The sequence below is a fragment of the Anoplopoma fimbria genome, chromosome 16 (assembly GCF_027596085.1).
Source record: "Anoplopoma fimbria isolate UVic2021 breed Golden Eagle Sablefish chromosome 16, Afim_UVic_2022, whole genome shotgun sequence".
Lineage (NCBI taxonomy): Eukaryota > Metazoa > Chordata > Actinopteri > Perciformes > Anoplopomatidae > Anoplopoma > Anoplopoma fimbria.
Window position 1 is genome coordinate 12,330,808 of NC_072464.1, and position 23,179 is coordinate 12,353,986.

The 23,179-nt window shown below is 38.5% G+C and overlaps 1 protein-coding gene across 1 annotated transcript in view; it reads left to right on the forward strand.

Annotated features, from left to right (window-relative positions):
* pde11a (phosphodiesterase 11a) overlaps positions 1-23,179 on the forward strand; it is a 30,955-nt gene continuing 7,776 nt past the window's right edge. The window contains exons 1-13 of the mRNA XM_054615786.1: positions 1-813; positions 1,463-1,621; positions 8,984-9,073; positions 9,723-9,863; positions 10,035-10,099; positions 11,639-11,771; positions 13,637-13,712; positions 15,816-15,883; positions 15,978-16,070; positions 17,102-17,152; positions 20,011-20,157; positions 20,304-20,411; positions 21,454-21,563. Coding sequence (XP_054471761.1) covers positions 1-813; positions 1,463-1,621; positions 8,984-9,073; positions 9,723-9,863; positions 10,035-10,099; positions 11,639-11,771; positions 13,637-13,712; positions 15,816-15,883; positions 15,978-16,070; positions 17,102-17,152; positions 20,011-20,157; positions 20,304-20,411; positions 21,454-21,563 — 2,054 coding nt within the window. The remainder of the gene's footprint in view (positions 814-1,462; positions 1,622-8,983; positions 9,074-9,722; positions 9,864-10,034; positions 10,100-11,638; positions 11,772-13,636; positions 13,713-15,815; positions 15,884-15,977; positions 16,071-17,101; positions 17,153-20,010; positions 20,158-20,303; positions 20,412-21,453; positions 21,564-23,179) is intronic.

Here is a 23,179-nt window from a genome sequence, read left to right on the forward strand (position 1 = left end):
ATGGCAGTGCCAACTATGGTGTTCTCTGACGTGGAAAGTTTTCTGGACTCGCATCCCGAGTTATTCGAGGACTACCTGAACCGAAAGGGGAACTATAGCATGGTGGAGAAATGGCTGAAGGCTCACAAGGCGAGCAAAAGTCCGGCGGCCGCGGCTCCATCTCCATCTCCATCTCCATCTCCATCTCCACCGAGAGAGGAGAAGAGCAACGCGTGTAAGGACAGCTGGGCGAGCAAGAGCGACGGCCTGCAGAGGAGAGTCTCGCAGAAGGAGCTGCGCAAAACTTTCGCCAGGTCAAAGGCCATCAATGTCAACAGGACGTACGACGAGCACGTCAACTCCAGGGCCCAGGAGCCGCTCACCAGCATGAGGAGGAGAGCTCTGCTGAGGAAGGCGAGCTCTCTGCCGACGACCACCGCGCACATCCTGAGCGCGCTGCTGGAGTCCAGAGTCAACATCCCCCAGTACCCGTCCACAGCCGTGGATTTCAAGTATTACCTCAAAGAACACAACGAGAGAGAGTTTTTCTTGGAGCTCGTAAAGGACATATCTAACGACTTGGATCTAACGAGTCTCAGCTACAAAATCTTGGTGTTTGTTTGTATTATGGTGGACGCAGACCGGTGCTCTTTGTTTTTAGTGGAGGGAATGGGCAACAAGAAGACATTAGTGTCCAAATTCTTTGACGTGCACGCGGGTACCACTGTGTTACCCTCAATCAATTCAGATGAAGTTCAGGTGCCGTGGGGGAAAGGGATCATCGGATATGTGGCTGAACACGGAGAGACAGTGAACATTTCTGACGCCTATCAGGTGCCTGCTCCTCTCCATGCACGCGTGTGCGCATCAGCACGAGACACAGAAAGAGAGAGAGAGAGAGAGAGAGAGAGAGAGACTCAGACAGGGAGACAGATCATTTGCTTTCAGTCTGTCAGTTAATTGATCATCAATCAAAATGTGTAACAGAGCATGGGAACCCAACACCAACAGATTGTGTCAAACCATAGTTTCACAAAAAACACCACTGAGTTATACAAATAAGGAGTTAGTTAAGGAGAGGTATCATTTTCTCCCTGTTGTTTTTGCAAATCTCACTTTCTACCTTGATTTTAAGAAAGTAAGACAATTCTCAGATTGCTTTTCTGATGCCAGTGGCTTTTTGTAAGTGTAGAAGAAAAGTCTGAGAGGACTTGTTCTTGGTAGACCAAATGTTTACAGTAGAAATGAGTAATAAAAATTAAGAGTTCCGTTGCTTTAATATCCACGAACAGCTGAACTCTTCAAGTCAGACATGTGTCCGTCATATTGTCTTTATCATAGACTTTTTGGTTAGGAAGACACAGAGTCCTGATAAGTTGTGCATTTCACTTCACCATCATTTGAAAAGTAAAAAGGGAAACTGCATTTTTTGCAAAAAGTGCTTACATTGTTTTTCCTTTTGCGCTGTCCCTGTGGATTGCAGGATCGCCGGTTCAGTGATGAAATTGACAAGCTGACAGGATACAAAACCAGGTCACTCTTGTGCATGCCCATTTGCAACAGTGATGGAGAGATCATTGGGGTTGCTCAGGCCATCAACAAGACTTCAAGTGGAGAACTCTTCACTGAAGATGATGAGAAGGTAATTTCACTTTTACAGTTATGAGTATGATTGCTGGATGAAGGTAATGTTCTCTCATAACACAATATGTGTCCCAGTGCTTGTTTGGCATGTGGAGAATAGATCAAGTTAATTGTGCTTGCTTATCTTTGTTGGATTCAAATGCTGTCTAGACTTACAACCATATATTGTCATCTCAGTTCATATAAAATGTTGGTTTTCTGCACATGTTAAAGGTAGACTTCCATTTCCCCCCCAAAAAACAACATATTTCCACGTGTAGTTTGGTCACAGTTTTAACCATATATGCAACAGGGCACTAGAGATAGCAATGGCAGTTGGTTGGTCTACAGAGCAAAGGCAGTTTGTAAAGACATGCTACTCAGTGGTTGAATCGTTAAGACTCTTGACCCTGTGACTTTTCCTCTAGCGCCACAACAAGGTCAACAATTTGGGGTTTATGTAAAATGTCTGTTTTCTGTTATCATTGATTCACAGAAATACAGTCAGTGGTACAGTCATTCATTGTTCACAGATACTGTCTGGCTTGACATTTTTTTTTATCATCTAACAGTTGTTCGTAAAATGTTTCGAACAACTGTTAGATGATACTGTTGTGTGATATTGGTAGTACACTCTGCTATAGTGATCTCATTTTTTATTGCAATGTTGTTATACTCACAAATATTTGCAATAGCAGGAATAATATAGTTATAAAACAAAAGTTTTTTGAAAGTAAAAAAGGTATTTTTTCCCATATTTTGTACATTATGATTTGCAGTCACCTACAAGCATTGAACATGGTATGGGACATTTTATTAATTGTTTGGGGATTCGTCATTTAGGGAATTTCTTTTGTGGCCTGATGCTCAGACTGACTCCATTATTTGAATTGCTGAGCTATTGTCTTGAGAGTTTGAACATGGCTCATGCTATGCCTCTACATCTGTCTTTTCCATTTCCATCCTTTCTTAATATTTCACAAGCAACACTAACACTAACTATCTGTTGTCTGATAAACAGTTTGTTTCTGTGTCCAAGCTGAACTCATATTTGTCAATTTAAATTCCTCCAGCTCAGTCTGACGTGTAGCATATTTGCCCTGAATCTGAATCTGAGTCTCAGTGTTCAGTGCTCAGTTTCTAGCTAGGTCATAGCTTGTCTCTCAGAGTCATCACAGTTTCCTGAGGCAGTGTCTTCCAAAGGGCCAGGGCCCTGTTGTAGTGTCACCAAGAATAACAACTTGATATAGGCTGTTCAGAATCTCCAAGTGGTTAGTGCTTACTTTTTTTGCTTAATGGGACTGCCAGAGTGTCAGTCTTTCATTTAGTGTCACCATTTAGATCTTACTGTATGTGATTGTGAATGGAGTACCATTTAGATCTTACTGTATGTGATTGTGAATGGAGTACCATTTAGATCTTACTGTATGTGATTGTGAATTGAGTACCATTTAGATCTTACTGTATGTGATTGTGAATTGAGTACCATTTAGATCTTACTGTATGTGATTGTGAATGGAGTACCATTTAGATCTTACTGTATGTGATTGTGAATGGAGTAGCCCTAGCAAAATAGGACTTGTGGCAGAGTTAAGGGTATTTCAATTGCTCCACTGGAGCTGCTCATTGGCCAGCGGATCAGACTAGGTCTTCCAAGTGTGAGTGCTAGTTAGTATTTTACCCCTTTGTGGATCAGCTCAGTCTGCAAACAGATCCGTCAAGTTGGCAACTGCAACAAACAAAAAGGCAAAGATGTAAGTGAATGAATATAAAACACAAATAGGCTATAATATGTCAAAGCAGTAGGTGGGGGTGTTACATCTCGCACTGATCCAGATAGACTTTCTGTTTCTGAATGAACGTTTATTTGACTTATTACCATCACCAGAGAGGCACGAGGATCACATGTTTAGTCCATCAGCACACATGAATAGAGGTAACAGAAAGGCGGGGACAAGGCGACACACTGCCTTGTTTTCTCATTGCAGCTGTGAGCACCTAAAGGGGAGAAGAGATGAAACATGACAGCACATAGCTAGCTGTGCTTTTGTTTCAGGGTTGGGTTTTTCTGCAAAAGACTGTAGCTTTTTACTTCAGAGTATGTTTTTCTCCATTGAAGCTCTACTGTTAAAATTACACCCATTGTTCATAATAGATGTAGATTAGGAATTCTTTTTTTTTCCTTTCTGATGTTTTGAGTCCGCTTCACATTGCATTAACGTCACACTAATGCTCGGGATGGCTACAGCTAAATTAGTAATGAAATGCAATGCCAGCATCAGAGAACACAGTAAGCTCCCTGCACAGCACAGCTGCAGCTCTGCTTTTATGGAAGACCTTGTAATAAGAAAATGTATCACACTTTACAAAGCATGAGGCAATACTGCAATAGCAGATGCCATTAGAAACTGTATTGTACCTTTATTAGGACAAATGTTGTTTTCTGTACACTGAAAGCTTATAGAATATTTAAACACATTATGGCTGACTTTAAATCACACGCTGCCTCAATTGTGTTGTGTTGATACCCTGCAGGATGGGAGTCCTTTGGGAAGCCATGTATAATTGCGTTGTCTCATTATCTTCTGTGGAGGAATATATCTATTGACTTAATTTAAGTGCATAAGCCGACCTCATCCCACTATCTCTACATATTGCGTTATTGTCTTGATTTAGCTTTTCTTTCTCTTTGGATGTCTCTTTATAAATTTTACATGACATTTTCTATTCAGGTAGACATTCTCATAATCTTTCTCTCAATAACATGCGAGTTCCCCCATGTAGGTTCCATTTGCCAATATAGTTTAACATCTGTACGAGTCGATTGTCTAATAGCATTCTCACCTCACCGCTGTGCTCCCTCTGCCTGCCAAACTCTCTGTCAAATTGGCTCGAAGCAATACTGTAATAACTACATTCACACAAGTTCCCAATGAAAATCTACAGCTAAAGAAGAGAGAACACAATTTCTGCTTGGAGCCACATTTCTTTAATACGTTCCTGCAGGATTTCAGATCAAATCAAATTTATACAGTGCATCATATCAAACTGGTTCCTTAAATAGTTCTTTATATAACAGAAAAATCTCTTTAAAATCCACTTAAATCAAGAGGAAATAAAAAAAGAACAGTGAAGGCAACATTTGCAATATGAGGGTTTTTGCAAGATATGGGTAAAGAATATATGTGGATGACACACTGTACAGTGTTAACCCCCAAAATAAGGTAGACTTGGCTGCCCTGCCTCTCAAAGAGGAACAGATACAGGGGATAATGATGGTGATTAAGGGCAGGAAGTGAACTCTATGCTGGCTAAGTGACTGAACTACAATATTGACTCCTTCTCTGTCATCCTGTTTTGCATAGTTTACTTGGGTTATATTCAGTTTGATGCATCAGTCATTTTTCAAAGGCAAATAAGAGAAATAGGGCATTTTGTTAAGTGAAAAAAATAAGAGGACCTGAAACTGTGCTGTGCTTTAGTAGGATATTCACAGCAACAAATTGTGATATCTGAATGGACCCCTCTTAAAACAAGTAAACATGAACCAGTACAGACGGATATGTGGTATGTGATGACTATTTCTTGCCTTTGTTAGAGACAATTCTCTGCATGTAGGATAGCATGGATGCTTGGTAATTTGAATTAACAAAAGTATGTCTGTCCAACTGAAATTGTATGATGAAATTAATTTGTACAATGAAAGAGTGTTTTCAGGAAGTTTTAAGTAAAGACTAAAAATGCAGTGATTGATACAAATGTCTCTCACCCCCATTGACCTTATCTTGAACACTGAACACTGCTACTTACAGCAAGGTACAAGCTATTCCAAATAAACTTCTAAAATGAAAACACCAAACTTTGACCCACTTAGATTTGATCCCAACTATGTTATGTAAAAAAATTAAATCAACAACTGAGTTCAACTTTAAATTCAGCCAAAAATCCAGAGTTGGGTGGGATAGTGAAGTTAAGTCTTTGCTGTTTTCTTTTCCGTATAGTCAATTATCGTTCATCTTTTGAAAGAAAGGCCAGATTCCTTTTTAGTTTTTTTGTGAACTTGTTTACAGAGTACAGTAAAACCTCAAAAGAGTTACTGTAGTTAGAAAGATTCTCTATATCCAGTTTCACGCTTCTTTTATGGCGACAAGAATATTTGTCTGAAGAGCAATACGTTTCTACAAAGACTTGATTTGTCTTGATGTTACTGCACTGATGCAACATCCACTGCTTTGCTGTTGTGACCTTGCTTTGCTCCTGGCGTTTTTCCATGTACAAGCAATGTGTAGAATTATTTAATTATTTATGGATAACAGTTATTGAGCAGCAGTCCTGGTGTGGTACAGGGTTTATTAGCTGTGTTGTATTAGTGTCATAAATTACAGCCAGTCAATTCAGTATATTATAACTGCTAAATGTGTATGAAATTATACTTTGTCAATCTTATGGTGGCATAAAGGGAGAAAAGAGAATTATGAACTGTCCTTTATTACACAGTAATCGTTTTACTATGTATGTGGATAAAAATGATGTATAACAGACTTTGTAAAATGCATTGGAGTGTAGATTCCTGTTGCATAAATATTTGATATCACCTTCAAAAGAAGAAATCATTGCTAAGAATATTTGCAAAACTATGGTACAAGCAAGGGAGTCCCATATGAGATCAGATAAAATGGAGAGCTTTGAACAATTCTTGGCAAAACAACAATGGCTTAACCTTACTACACATGCAAAGTGAACACAGCAACTACTAGTTGTTATGGAGAGCGGGAATTGGAAAGAAAGAAAGAAAGCTGTTGGCTTTGGCTGTGTAATTTCCCTCGGCTTGCCTCATCTTCCAGTTGTGGAAGCGGAAGTCATTGAGGTTAGAGGAACTGACTGTCCCTGAGGCCTTGACCAGTTAGTTTCGTTATTAAACCACTCTTTACCGGTCAGTCCGCGGGTCTCTAGGCAGAAACGTCTCGTTTGTAATGCAACCTTGTATAATGGCCTGCCTGACAGAATGTAATTAGAGAGAGCAGTGCTTTTCTTAGGTTTGCCTGTAGATCCATAGCCAGATACATAAAGTCCTGCTCGCTAATGAATCTACTCCTGTTGGGACTATTGATGGCCATCGCCTTTCTGGAAGATCATTATTAGAGAATTCCATAGGCCAGCTGAAAAAAAGCATTATGTATGAGCTTATTGCTCAGCATCATCTGTTTTCCATGTCTGAAGACAATTGCATAAGGTGCTTCATTATGTCTAATGACTGTATGAAGTGCTTAAAGTTAATGTACTCATTATCATGACAGATTATTATCACATTATGATAAGCATTGTTTTTGATTTAGTAACTTAATTTACACGCTTTTTAGCATAAAGCGTGTCATAATTAACACATCAGTGTGACATGCCAGACCATGATACTTTTTTTTGTTTTATGGTATTGATTGATTTAATTTATTTGATGATTAAAAATGAACTACTATAAACACAACACTATAACTTTAACAATCAGTGAGGACAAAAAAAGACAACATTATGATCCTCCAAAATACAACACACTATACAAAAAATAAATAAAACCAGTCAAACACACAGATTCAACAAAAGAGAGATAAAGCTAGTATGTTTCAAGCTTTATAAGATTTGGCAAAGAGTATATGGAGCCTGATTTATATGTAAAAACTTACCAACTCCACTATTGTACGTATATGTTCCCTCAATCTTGAGTCTCTCTTTAGTATAAACCATTCATTCTTACTATAGTCAAAGTGCTCTTTAAATTCAGATGGCCATACTACCATTGAAATATAGACAGAAATTAAACATATATTGCCAATCCAGGAGAGCTGTTTGATTGTTAAGAGAAATTATAGCAATTAGAGCAGGGTTCCTCAACCTTTTCCAGCCTGCGATGCCCTTTTTAGGTCTACAATTATCATGACCTCAGCAATTAGTCCTGTCAAGTTGTCATGTGATAATTTGTAAGAGCACTGAAGAAGCTCCAAAAGTATAACAATGAAATATGAATATATTTTAAAACCATGTTTTATATATTTCACTAAAGCATATCAAACAGATAAATTGCAAATATAAGCATATTAATTTCCTAATTGAGACCTCTCTCCAACAGGGTCCTAACTTTAGGACTACCTTTTTTTTTTGGTAAAGGCTCAAGCTTCCCAATTATCAACACAGCGCTATAGGGTTCTGTTCTTTACATGTTCATTTGTGGCTGATGAGTAAGTGATGCATTATCTTTTCTAAAAGGTGAAACAGATATCCCTGTATCAGCGGCCACAGCTGAGTAACTTCCCATTCATGTATTGTTGTGGTGTCCCTACCCTCAGGTCGCACTGAAGGCTGGTAAATATTAGTGGGTTTGTTGTACTGATTGTATTGTTTAGTCAGCAGCCAGATGCTAAAGATAGATAACTAAACAAATAGGCAGAGTAAGGAAGCACCCAACCTAAATTCTATTGATTCCATGTTACGGCGGCTGAGTGTCTCTCAGATAAGGCTAATTGTAGTTGTATAGAATTCAACCTGTGTATTCACATCACAGCTGTCTTAACAGCGTGCGGTTGCAGCTACTTCTCTGCATCCTGCTTATTTTTGTCTATAATGAATGAAGAGTGGTGAGGAAAAAAATAAATGTGCAGTTCCAAACTAGTAAGATGTTGAATCGATTTCAATTTATACTAAATAAAGTCATTAGGCCACATCAAGTGACTACATTATTTATGTGGCTAAAAATATGAATGAAATAAGGAATGTATGCTATCAGCCCAAGGCACAGCAAGTCTGACTATTCAGTCAAATGGTAAAATGTCAGTTGAATTGATTTATTTGTCCTAGCAAGTAATGATGCCATTGAAAGGCTATTTCTTATGTGTTTCAATTTGAAAGCTAAGTTTTTCTCGCATGAAAATATTGCTCACTCGCTCTCTTTGTAGTCAGTTCTAAAATTAGCTACAACATTCAAGGTATCCCGCAGACTTCTCTTTAGGTTTTTACATTCTGTGTTTCTCTGGAAAGCACATTGCGTGTTTCCTTGAGCTCTAACAAATGTGTTGGATGCTTTTCACTCCTCATAAAATATTTGCAAATATGTAATCTTACATTGTTGACCAGCCAGCAGCCTTCTTCTTCACTGCCTGTTGGCTCATTTATATGTTTTTTGCATGGTGCTGCCATCTGTAGATGAGTGGAGAGAGACCATTGCAGGACTGAATATTGCATTGCCCACAATCACAATACTGTTAAAGTGGTAAACACGTTGTACTTGAAAGATGTGCAGCTTAAAATAAATGTATGTTATAGCAGTTATTTTAATAGTTATTTTAATGACATTGTTTCCTACAAAATAAAAGTCTGTTCAATATGTCAACAGGTGCTGCAGATGTACCTGCCTTTCTGTGGCATTGCGATCTCCAATGCCCAACTCTTCGCTGCCTCAAGGAAGGAGTATGACAGGAGTCGGGTAAGGACAATAAACCCCCCCCCATCCCTGGGATCAGCATTACTTCCTCCCCCTGATGCTGACACTCAGGCCGAGTATTGATCAGCAGCCCACTTGCTGCCACTGCAGTGGGGATCACAGAGCGACATGCAGTCCTGAATGGACGTTTTCTCTGGATGTGTAGTGGGGGATGGGATGAAGTAATGTTAACAGATGCACTTATTCATGTCACACATTGATCTGTGATGGAAGAGAATATAATGAGAACATAGCTCAGTAAATGCGTTTGTATAAAATTGGATTGTCACTACCTTAGATAAAGGACCTAATTTACCTTCATCCGGTTGGTTTATGGTTTAAAGAAAATAATAAATAATAAATAATAAATAATAAATAATAAATAATAAATAATAAATAATAAATAATAAATAATACATAATAATAATAATAATAATAATATATAATAATAATAAATTATAATTATATATAAATATTTATCATCATCATCATCATCATCATCATCATCATCATCATCATCATCACCATGCTCTAAATGCTGACCAAGGCAAAACATATGTATCTAAAGTGGGTTTTACGGGGGGGTTTCAGCATGTGGTTCAGATTGTTTGGAATGATGGCAGTGGTGTCTTTATTTGTTGCCGGTGTTCAGGCCCTCTTGGAGGTTGTCAATGACCTGTTTGAAGAGCAGACTGACCTGGAGAAGATTGTCAGGAAGATCATGCACCGTGCCCAGACATTGCTAAAGTGCGAGCGGTGCTCTGTTCAGTTGCTGGAGGACATTGAGTCACCGGTACTGTTGTTTTTTTCCCTCTGCTGTGTCTATAAGTCTATCTGTCTGTACATTTGTGCATGTGCATGTCTGTTCTGTCTGTCTGCCTCTAGTTTTATCAGTGAGCATTTTGTACCTCCATGCAATTTTTTCAAGAGCTAAGTTGATTTCTTCCCCTCTCAAATCTTTCAGGTGGTGAAGTTCACCAAGTCGTTTGAGCTTCTGTCCCCTAAGTGTAGTGCAGACATTGAAAGCAGGTATGTAAAAGCCGGCCTAATGAAAAACATACCCTAGAAACCTTTTTTAATTAAATATTAATATATCCACCTTTGTTTGCCTTTGGCACCATGGCATCTGTAAATTTTGCACAGAGCCTTGTCTGAATCCGTAAAGCTTCTAAAATTAGGGAAGTATAAAAATGTAATATTCTGTTGTGCTGAGGGAGTAATATGCTGATGCTGAATAGAAGGCAGTATGTAGGAACCCTACTTAATTGGGGTTTGCTGCTTCTCTCCACTGCTTAGGATGGCTGAGTTGAGAAAGAGAGGCTTAATATTGTGTGGGATGTTTATGGATGAAAATCAACGCTGAAAGGAAGACAAATTATTCCCTAAGTCCTGCCATAACTGATATGGTCACGTCAAAGGCAGTATTACTAACCGCAACATTAATTAAAAATAAGGATCCACACAAGAAATACCAAAAGTTAGAAATTAGTTATGATTAAATAAATATCAGTCTGCTTGAGTGACCAGTTTAGTCTTTCTGACTGAACACACTCCCTTTGGATCTTTGTTTCTGTGTCACATTATAGTTAAATAGCCAGTTTGTGATTTCAAGTAATAAAACTACTATTTCAAACCAAGCTAAAATGACAAAAAATACAGCATCTCTTTGATGGCAATATTTTTCCTAAAGGTTCACATCTGAATAACAAGGGCTGCTGTGCAAGATTCATGTGTGTAATTAAGTGAATACATTTCGCGTCAGAAGGTGAGCGAACTGTAGGATTTCTAATGTACCTTAAAATCCCCAGCCGCCCCCACGGTAGGATCATTTTGAGCGAGTGTACAATGCTGCTACTGTGTCTGTGGTAGTGAAATGACAGACGTGAGACAGGGAAGAGACAGAGAGGATGGAGAGAAGGAATGAAAAAGTAGATACTGTAAGGCATCTTGCCATCACACCCAAGAGGGTTATTCACTGCCGCACACACAGCTGTATCACTAAATCAAAGAGATTCAAAAGATCTGACGCTTCTCTCCCTCCATCTTTATTCTAGTCTAGAAAGACAAAATGAGCCACACTGAACATTTACCTTGTTACGTTTTTGTGAGGTAAAAAAATTCAGCGACAGCCCACTGCAGTAAATGTGAATGGGAAGTCTACGCAGGGTTGCAGGTGTTCCTGTGGCAGAGTGTGGGGGCGTTTGGCAATGAGGAAGACAATCACACAATTAACTTTTCATTACTTCATGAGCTGCAGGAGAAGCTTACTGATATCTTCTGTATGAGAAGTTCATTAAATGCAAGTCAATGTAAAACAGGGTCCACAAGAAGAGATAAGAAAGGCCTTTTTGCAAGCTTGCAGTTCAGGTGTGAAAGAGAACACAATCTTTTTTTACTTGAATACAACAGTTTATATATTTTTCTTATAATAACAAATTCATGAGCTGAAGGATTGTGTTTGAGAATCAAACGTCTCCCGACAAAAAGGCAAGTGGAAAAATTTGGCCCAGTTCTGTTTTTACTGTTCTGCTCTTTTTGTAATCCTGCCGTCTTATTTTATTACCCTAGTTTCAAAGACAGCATGGAGAAATCGTCTTACTCAGACTGGCTCATCAACAACAGCATCGCAGAGCTGGTAGCATCCACAGGACTCCCCGTGAACATCAGCGATGCCTATCAGGATCCTCGCTTTGATGCTGAGGTAAACACACAAAAACATAACTTTCAAATCTGACATCCAAAGTGTAAATATATCAACCAGCATTTCAGACAAACCAGTATGAAATATGCCTGTGACGATTGTCATTCAGATCATAGTATTGCTAGAAGAACTCAATCAAAACTAAACTTAGTTTTGAAGATGTTTCATCGCTCATCCAAGATCTTAAGTTCAACGAACCAGTGTAGAGTCCCAGGCGTTTTGATACTCTATGGGATGTTCACATGTCAATGTTACATCTGAGTCAACAAGGTTACATAGGTTTAAATAAAGGAATACTTAGACCAAAAAATGGTTCGCCCTGTGTTGCATTGAATTCTTAAAGAAAACTAATTTTCTCGTATGCCTCAATGCCGAACAAAAATTCAGAGAATGGAGTCTCATTTATCCAGTCGTATGCTCAGCACTTCCCAAACACATGCATCTTTGCAAAAAAAATGTACAATTTAAAACACTTTGCAATCGTCCGGACTCACGCCGACAAGTAACGCACCTGGGGAAGTACTGAGCATACAATTGGATGAATGTGACTTGGATTATACTGCTATGTGAGGGTCCACAATTGGATGTTTTCATATAGTTTTGATGTTGTTAAACCTAGACTCGACCCCACTTACTTCAATTCATCAAGACTTTTCTCCGTTTTTTAGAAAGATGGATGGATCAGACTTTTCTTATAGATAGCATCTATGTTTGTATGTTTGTAGTCATCTACCACTTCATTGCCCTCCCCATCGATATTCATTTGTTGGTTGGTGTTGTTACCAGTCTTAATGTCAAAAATGATTTCTTTAGTTTTCTTGGTGTTCAACTGAAGACAACAGACCAACAAACTGATTTACCCACACACGGTAGCTGTTTTTTATCCTCATCTTGAATCAAGCCCACAATTGCTTGTAATCAGCAGATTTTAAAGCGACATTATCAGGAGTGTTGCTTCTTCATTCATTTAAAAAAAAATTCACCGTGAATGCATGCGAGAAAAAAAAAATCTTCAACATTGAAGAATTTTCAACACAGGTTGAGTAATTGAAATAAAATATATCAATATGTGGGTGAAGTTTTCCTTTAATGGCTGTAAAACCCGCTGGGGAGCGATGTCAGGATGGCGTTTTGATTCAGTAGACAGATAGTTTAAACAGAAATGAAGGGGACCATCAAAGTCAAACTGTGAACTGTTTACTGGTGCTGTCTGAACGTTTCCATCAAGGGTTCATAACAATTCACACGTTAGTTAATTGGACTCTGATATTTCACAAGATTGTCGTGTGACTTTAACGACTTGCACATGACCTTAAAGACTCCTCCAGGTGTGAAGATTAAAATGGCTGCCATACAGCAGAAGGGATGAAGCCTCTTGGGGAAGTCCTCAAGACCTAACATTAAGTTTAGTCGTCTTTAACACATGGTCCGAATTTACAAATTACCGATTTTTTTATTTTGCAGCTGTTAATTGATCTCAATAGGATTAAAGCCCTTTAAAACCAAGATGAAAATATAATTGAATTCTTGAGAGCAAGGTATCGTTTTACATCTCCCAATGCTAGGGCTTACACTGCTAAACTTCCAATAGTATTACCATACTTTGGAGAATATAAACATATTTTCTGAATATGTTTTAAATGCATTTGGTGCTTTATGCTCTGGCAGCATTTGGAATCCATTTATTCTGAATTAAATACAGATTAAAATGAGTAAAATTGTGATTTAAATAGGAAAATAGCAGATCAATGAGTAAGTAAACAAGGAGGGCTATATTAAAGATTATTTTTCTTAACAGTGCTGTAGAAAATGTTTTATGCAGATTAATGGTAATCCTCTGTTTACATTATTTCCACTGTTTTTAGGCAGACCAGTTCTCAGACTTCCACATCCGCTCTGTGCTTTGTGTTCCCATTTGGAACAGCAACCACCAAATCATTGGTAAGTTAACAAATGGAGCTCCCCTTTCTCTTAAGTGTGTTTTATCTATGTACTTAAATATTTGTATTGAATATATCAATTATAAAATGTATATTACTTCTGCTAATGTTATGAAAAGATATCAAAGTTTGAGTATTGTAATACACTATAAGTATAAGTATATGGACACCTGCAATAAAACATTCATGTGTTAATCCTATTTAAAAACATATGTGATTATCTAATTCAAAGACCATGGATATTAACATGCTGCAACAACAATCCTCCACCCTTTTGTGATGGCTTTCCACAAGAGTATATTTGTGAGATCAGGCTCTGATGTTAGACGGCAACATCTGACTTGTAGTTGGCGTGCAGTTCAAAGGTGTTAGAGGTCAAGGCTTTTTTTAATGTCAAGGCTTTTTGAATACGAGCATTGTCATCTTCAAATCGGAAAGTTAGTTCCTCAAACTGTTTCCACACCACTGAAAGCACAGTGATGTGAATGATGTAGCTTTAAGATTTAGCCTAATAAAACTATGACAAAAAGCCCCAAAACCAAAAGACAGAGGTGTCCACATAATTCTGGCCACATAGTGTATCTATGGAGCACTCATTATGGAAATGCCCCTTGCTGCATAGTAGACAATAGGGGAGAGGGGAGCTTTAGCATGTGTTCAGCTGAGGCTGCATGTGTGTGATTAGGTCCACGCTGCACCATCCCTCCACACTTGGAGGTGGAGTTCCCTTCTTCTTCTGGCCGTGTGCTTTGTGTTTGTTAATCCGCCCCAGGCAAAGCCACACTGACACGCTGATAAATCATTGATCTCTCATCTGGTTTTTGGTGCTGGATATTGCAGGGAGGAGCAACGATAGCAGCTCCTCTCGGTCCACTGAGATCTGACGCAGGAAGTCATTAGTTATGTTTGAGTGCAAAGTGATCAGCATATCTGCTGCAGATGGTTGGTTAAGACCTTTTGCGTAGGTGTTAGTGCATTTGTCGGGGAGGGGAGAGGGAAGAGGAAGAAGAACAGAAAGAGAGTGAGGGGAGAAAGAAATGCAGCATGTGTGGGTGGCACCTGAGGATCTGGAGTGAGAAAAAAAATAACATTATACAAACAAAGCAGCAGGAGATGAAATTCTCATGCCAAGGATACATTCCTGTAGAAAATGTACGTCCTTATGTCGTCTGCCAAGGTTACAGTCAGCTCCTTCAAAATGTAACCACAGGAAATACAGTTGTAACAACAAGGTTTAATGTTAATTATCAAATGTGATAAAAAATCATATTAGCACTTCCTTTAGCCATAAATAAATGAAAATGAATTATTGTCATTTTATTGTTTTTGATATTTTTTGTGATTATAAATAATAACAGTTTAATGTGGTGTTGTTAAAATGATGTGGTGGCCACAGGGCTCTAAGCAGTCATTTAGTTCACTCATATTTGGGACCACCTATGCTGTAACTCATCACAAATTACATGCTCATTACAGAGGGAGCAATAACAGATCGGAGAAAAAACACAAGCCTAGTATTTTAAATTTAATGACAGCGTAATGAAAATTGTTCTTAGCTACAGTACTAATCCTGTTTCACCTCTATGGATCTCCAGCTATACATTGAAATTAAAATGTCACTGTGGTAGGATGGTTTAAAAATGGTAATGTATTGAATGTTGTCTGTTACGTATGTGTAATTACTTTTTTAGCATAATTTCTCAGTGACAATAACGTCTCTATCAATTAAATATGTATGCTTTATCAACAAAGCCTTCTTCTACTTTTAATTAGATGATGAGGGAAGTCATCTCAAAAGGGAAACACTGCTGTCAAATAAAAGGCTTCAATCCAATTTTGGACAATAACTAGATGTCTGTTCAAAGATGACATTATGTGAAAGCCAATTTCAGCAGTGCCACAATTTTTTGGAATACTCATTTCTATTTTTGTCATAGCATGTTGTGTCTCTGCCTGATTTCCTTAATAATAATGATAATCGATGATGTGGATTGTGTGGGTTTGATCTTCTTTTAATTGGAGGCAGTTATATGCACTGGAGTCTTGCCAATATCAAGCTGAAAATATTACTGTAAGGTTCTTATTGTATGGTTTTATGTAACAGGTGTCGCCCAAGTGCTGAACAGACTCGATGGGCAACCCTTCGATGATGCAGACCAGCGTCTCTTTGAAGTACTAAATTTGCTTCTGAATCTTTTCAACATATAGTTGGTGTATTAGAAACTGTTGTAGTTGAGTATGTCTGCTTTTTTTGTGCTTTTCTCAGGCGTTTGTGATCTTTTGTGGACTCGGCATCAACAACACCATCATGTACGACCAGGTGAAGAAGTCCTGGGCCAAGCAGTCTGTAGCTTTGGATGTAAGAACACAACATCCCATTCGATTTCCTACCTCACATAATGATTTGATAGTGAAAATAATAAAATGTCCATGTTATGAACAAGAAATCTTATTAATCACTTACATTTGCAAAAAACTTTACTATGCAAACTGTAACGCGGCTTCAAAGTGTTGACTTATAAGTTGATTCTGCTCCTGCTTTATACTTCAGCTTCCTTTTGCCTGCATGCTCATGCCCTCCCTCACATGATGTTTCTGAGAGTGCTATATGTTTTTGTATTTCATTATCTATAATGATATCTTTATTTTCCTTTCCAGTCAGCATATGCTCTGTGCTGAAACACAGAGCATATGCTGAAGTTATTGGAAACAACGGCTGCTGCATGGCTAATATAAAACCTCCTCTTACTTATTCGCTCTCCTGGGTCTTTGTGCTTTGCTTCTTTTTTAGTCTCATATTTCCACAAGAATGTACGCATGAAAAAAAGTGCTGATCTCTCTTTGTAGATAACCTTCTCACAAAGGGGTTTTATTGAAAATTAATAAGAGGCAGTGAAAAGCAATTCCTCATCTGCCCTGCATTTTGTAGGCATTCAGCAATACTCAGCCTTTACAGTGCGTCCTTACATTACAATAGGAAGCTTTCAGGTGCATTATAGTAGTTAGCACCACTCTGTTTCAAGAAAGAAGCAGAGAACAGAGAAATAGATCATTTAAAGGAGATGCACAGAATGAACTAATATGTAGATGCATTGCTCCTGGCAGCACTGAATAAACATGAGCATTTATGATCAAATAAGCAACTGGAGGTCTGTGCGAGTTATTTCTCTCAGGAAATGAAGGGAACATGGCCATGAAATCGGGGCTGACATCGCTGCTCTTGTAAACTGTTCTAGAGGCAAATGTTAACTTCCTCATCTGGAAGATCCACTGAAAGGCAATAACATCACAGTGTGCAGTATTTCCAGCTGTAGCTTCTCTTACAGCCCCACTGGTCATTTTAATAATAGAAAGAAATACGTTGAGTGACACTGTGTCATTGTTTTGCAGGTTCTGTCGTACCATGCCACTTGCTCCAAGACTGAAGTTGACAAATTCAAGGTAACAGATATTCACCGTTATCATCATTACATTTGTCAGTTTTATGCTCCTTGTCTATGAAATAAAAGTAAACTGGTAGGAAATATTACCAATTCACAAAGAGACAGGTATTGTTCAAAACAAATAATAAGAAATTCAGTTGTATTCAAGTGCAAATGTAGCAAAAATACATTAGTGGCGCCTCGATAAGGAGAAGAAAACTGAAAAACATACTGCTCTGTATAATCATTACAGTACTTGTGCAAACCTATCAAGCTTAATTTTGCAGAGGAAACCAAATATGTCCTTACTGCTAAATACATTAGACACATTCAAAAACAAAGCAGCAAACAAGAAATCATCATCAAACACAGTTTCCTACCTAATGAGCTCCACTGGCACACATGGGATATTTTCAGTCCACAAACATCTGCAATCCTAAACCCAAAAATACACAAAATGTGGATCTCTAGTACATCCGACAATATTCAACAAACATAATGCTCTGGACATGCACAAGCACATGCGCATACACTTGTGAATCATATCATGCCATTGTGTTTGACAATATTTTGCTGATTAGTTCTCGAAGTTCTCGAAGTAGTCATGTGCCAACAAACAGGGCAATGTTCCAGACATGGCAGTTAATAAGAAGACTGCTAGAAAGAAAACATGGATGTCAGCAACACACTTTAGAATATTTTTAAAAAATCTAAAAAGTTTGTGTAAATCTAAAAAGTATAACTCAGTATAAACACTGAAAGTAAATATAACTTTGTTTTGTTTAAAAGAAACTAACAAATGCACTGTTTACTTCTGCTTTAGTAACGTTTGCTTTAAACTACATTTCCCAGATGTTTTACAGAAAAAAAACCTAAAACCTCTATAAGAATGAAGCTGATATTTGTGAACCATATTTAAAGATTAATGTCTTAAGTAGGATATTATAAGCGTAGGACGGAGTGGCAAAGACAGAGTAGGGAAATTCAAAAGTAGTGAGACTACATTGATACGTTATTTTTGATCTTTTCATGGGATTTGTTGACAGTTTGAAAAATATAGATAAACGCCAGCCCTTTCCTTTAAACCAAACCTGTAAACCAAGATCACAGGAGCACATGTTCCTGTTCTATAAGATTTATTTTTTATTAATCAATTGACACATTTTGCTAAAATACTAACTGCATCTCAGAGTATCCATGATCTAACCTTCATTTTCCACAAAGTAGAGGATTAGTGATGGTGTGGAGTCAGTTCTTTCCCCTGTTACCTGGAATACTCAACCACAACGACAAAAGGAATCGTTTGTCATTGCCTTCCAAAAGTACTCATATTAATGCTTTCTGATGTTTCCTGATGAGGACAGGTCCTTCCTCTATATATTGCAATGTATTCACACTATCGGTGATGATCACAATTTGTTATCATCAGGTTTGCTCTGGTGGTGCAGGTAATTGCCATAATACCATTTCATTGTTTCCCTAGTTCTGTAGATGTGTTCCTTAATCTATCTGCTTTTTATTGAGTTCAATTTCCACAAACAAAGAAAAAGAAAATAATACAGGCTCTTTATGATTCTGCTAAATACCTCCATTTAATAAAAGTATGATGGAAGGCATTAACAGTAAAATAGACTCTGCTAAAATGTAACTGCTGTTTACGAGAAGTTAAATTCTTGGAATATTTGCTTTATTTTACCCATGGGCCATTTTATTAAGATATATTTTTCTAATTAAATAACAATAACCTAAATGAGAAAGAAAAATAAATAGATGGCAACAGAGAGGAATTAATGGCAGCATGTCTTCTAGACTTAATATTCCTGTTCCTCCTGCAGTAACACACGAGTAAAAGTATGGGCCGAGAATTCCCCAATGAAAATAAACTAATTGTGGTATTTGAAATGGATTACTCCAATCAATAGGCAATCATTCTCAATGCATTATTTATAAAGAGTAAAAAATGAAAATATCTACACTTTTAATTAGCATGACACTTCTGAAATATAGATATGACCTATTTTCCTGCACTTTCATGTGTAGGATTTTCCCCTGTGGCCATCACCGCAAAGTAGGAACCCCGCTTCCCAGTGAGCTTGTGTGATCTTTCAGCCCCCTCATCCCGCGCCGCACTCCGCTTCCTGCCTTTCCCCCCCACTTTCTTTCATAACTGCTCCAGATATGGAGCCTCAGCGAGTACACTTGACTGGGATTCCACCCGAATGAAAATGGCAGCAGCAAACAAACCTGGCTGACATTTCGTAACCGGCGGCTGTGAATTAAGAGATAGGAGAATACCTGCTGACCTGACAGGCAAACATTTGTGTTGGAAAAAACATGGTGGCTGTTAGAGAGGAGAGGGGATGAAGATAAAAGAGAAACATGGCTGTACTTTACCTCTAACACAGATTTGTAAAAGGGCTTTGACTCACTGGACTGAGATGCAGGTTAGAAAGCATGAAATGGTTATTTTATAAATGCTGACTAGAGGCATATCTGCTCATTAGACCACACTGGAGGTGGCAGACATGGATGCTTCAGAATGAATGTGGTTAATTGGTATCACATATGTGTTGTGCGTTTTTGTTTTTGTTTGAATAATAATGAAAAAAAAGCAGTGGATGATTACTGCTGCATAACTATGTTCGTCAATGAGCTCTGAAAGTAAACAACGGTGGAATCTTCTGGTAAAGCTCCCTCATTAAACTTAACCCTCTCTAAATGAGTCCTCGGAGTCTTAATTAACATGTCTACGTTTTACCATGTATCATCTGAGAGTGGCACAGCGTCCTCTGACCCCTCTATGCTCTTCTCCTCTCTGAACTCATGTTCTCTCCCTCTCTTTCTTCCGTAATGTTTTCTCTTTCCATGATGCAACAGGCTGCCAACATTCCCCTGGTTTGCGAGCTGGGCATCGGTAAGCTCTCCTTTGATGACTTCTCGCTGGACGTTGACGCCATGATAACGGCAGCTTTGAGAATGTTCATGGAGTTAGGAATGGTGCAGAAATTCAAGATTGATTATGAGGTGAGGCCACATTGTCTTTATCTATCGCCATTGAATAGTTGACAGGATTTGCCCAGAACATGGTTCCTTCGGTAGCTGAATCCTAATGTGTCCTCATGAGAACCGCTGAACCATGTGCTCATCCCGCTGTCTGTCTTCCCCTGCAGACACTCTGCAGATGGCTGCTGACTGTCAGAAAAAACTACAGGATGGTTCTCTATCACAACTGGAGACATGCCTTCAACGTCTGCCAGTGCATGTTCGCAATGCTGACGGTAAAGATCATGCTGCTATAACCTGCAGATAATGAGATCAGTTTGGGTCAGAGAAACTTGCATAGAGGAATAGACCATTTAGAGCAAATATTCATGAATTTGGAGGTATCGGAAAAAAGCTCTGCTCATTAAGGAAGGTCTCAAACAGTATGAGCAGCAATGAAAGTTGATGAATGAGCCAGAGCTTGTTAAGCATGTATGAAAATACTCAGGCAAACCTGGCTTTATTGCTTATTTTAAATGTTATTATAAAAAGTAGATCACGATACATTTCTGTTTGACTAAAGTTGAAATTCAAATTGCAACTCATTGTATGATTAACTATACACACAGCCACTTCTATGCAGAACCAAACCAGACATTTTTGTTTATATAGACACCCCCAAGAGAATTACTTCTGCAGCAGGCCTTTACTTTATCAGGTCCTTAGGGCAACACACACACACAAACACACACACACACACACACACACACACACACACACACACACACACACACACACACACACACACACACACACACACACACACACACACACACACACACACACACACACACACACACACACACACACACACACACACACACACTTGGACAAAAAACACAGTGTTCTTCATTTAATCAAGCACAGATTTAATGCATGGCGTCCCATCTGAATTGATTATTGGCAGAGGGAGATGAAATAGTAATGTGTAAGCTGTTCTGGACCTCTCCACTCTCCTGTCATGTGTTTTATTGAGTGCGCTGAGGGCGGTGCATCTTTGCCGCCATCGTCACACAATGACCTACAGTGACTCGCTGAGCACACGGCCTCCAGAAGCCACTCACCCAAGCCATAAAGCTCCCTGTGTGATTGTGTTACTGCAGTCCCACTGTCTGTGTAAGGCGAACGAGATGCTCCTACTGATGGCACTTTAAAAAAAAAAGTTTTAATTCAATGTGCTCCTCACAATAAGAGAATTAGAGATGCAGCTCTTATTTGTGTGAGTATGTGTGTGTTTGTTTGTTTCCTCATTGGCCTCCTCTCCTCTGTGCCAATCAGACGGCGGGCTTTCAGGAGACCCTGACAGAGGTGGAGACCTTAGCGCTTATCGTGGGTTGTGTCTGCCATGACTTGGACCACAGGGGCACCAACAACGCTTTTCAGGCAAAGTAAGTGTTCCTGCTTTGTCTCTCGTTCTGTGCCACAAACACACACACACACACACACACACACACACACACACACACACACACACACACACACACACACACACACACACACACACACACACACACACACACACACACACACACACACACACACATGCACAGGAACATGGAAACAAGCTCCCTCCTACACACCGTTTATGGTGTGTTTTACCACCTGCAGCAGTTTGACCAGACCAGATCAGCAAGAGAGAATGGCAAGTTGTATAAGGCTTATATAAGGGTCTGCTTAGTGAGGAATTGCTTGGACTTAGTGTTTTCTTCCCACACAAAGGTCATTATAGTAAATTGAATATGAAACCAAGAAAGAAATTAGGGGATGGAGGGACATTACCATGAGATAAGTTAGAAATCTTAACTAGAAATAATTTATTCAGAACAGATATATTGTTAATCCATTTCATATTTTCACCTGCTCAGTGTCATCACATCAACTGTCAAAAATAGTTTGAGTTTGTTTCAAATTACTTTGTTATTTTTCAGCCAAATGAGCTTTAAATGACTACTTAGTCGGCTAGTGCTAAATTGGTTTAGGGTGACAGTGACAAATCTTTTGGTTATTTTGGCTCAGTACTGTAGCGCTTTCAAAATGCAGACGCCATGTTTGATGGTATACGTTCATAGCATATGAACAGCATAGGGATTATATTTGTTTTTTTTTGTATGTAGCTACAATTCAGGGCAAAAGAAAATAATTGTTACCATGAGCCTAAATTAAGTAATCATATTTATTAATTGGGATCAAATCCTTTGTGATCAAATCCTGTTTGAAGTCTATAACCGACAGACATTAGCAGGTATTTGGTATTTTCCGTGCTATCGTTCTGTCAGACCTGTAGTGCGTCTATCTTCACTTCTTGATTGTATGAAGGGTTGTTTGCCTTCGCTCTAGATGTATGTTGAAGATTATGTCCACTTATTGCATTTATTTCTAAAGATGGCAAAAAAACAAAATAATATGCTCACTACAACATATGACATCTAAAAGTCTGCACTTATACCTCAAAGACATTGTTTGATTTCAAATCCATGTGCTGGAGGACGGATCCAACACAATGAAAACATATAACTGTCCTAATTGTTTCTGACTTTACCGTAACAGCAAAACTAGAGCAGAACTAGATCAAAACAACACCTAAAACTTTGTAAAACCCAGACAACATTTACTGTGGAAATCATAGACAAACTGAAAACTAACTAAACTAATAGAATATCCAAAACTTTAAAACCTGCTACCTTCATTACACCAGACCTGAGTATTTTTCTCCACATTAAATGATGATTATATTCAATGTTGAACATTTATAGCGGTATAGGTTATGGCTTTCCATCTTCTTTTGTTATGGTGTCATAAGTTGGTGACAGTGTAGAGAGAATTGGTGAGGGAATTACAACACACTCAACAGCACACTTCGTTTCTCAGTATGTGTTGAATGTTGCTCAAGTTATCTCTCTGCTTGATCCCTGTGTGTGTGTGTGTGTGTGTGTGTGTGTGTGTGTGTGTGTGTGTGTGTGTGTGTGTGTGTGTGTGTGTGTGTGTGTGTGTGTGTGTGTGTGTG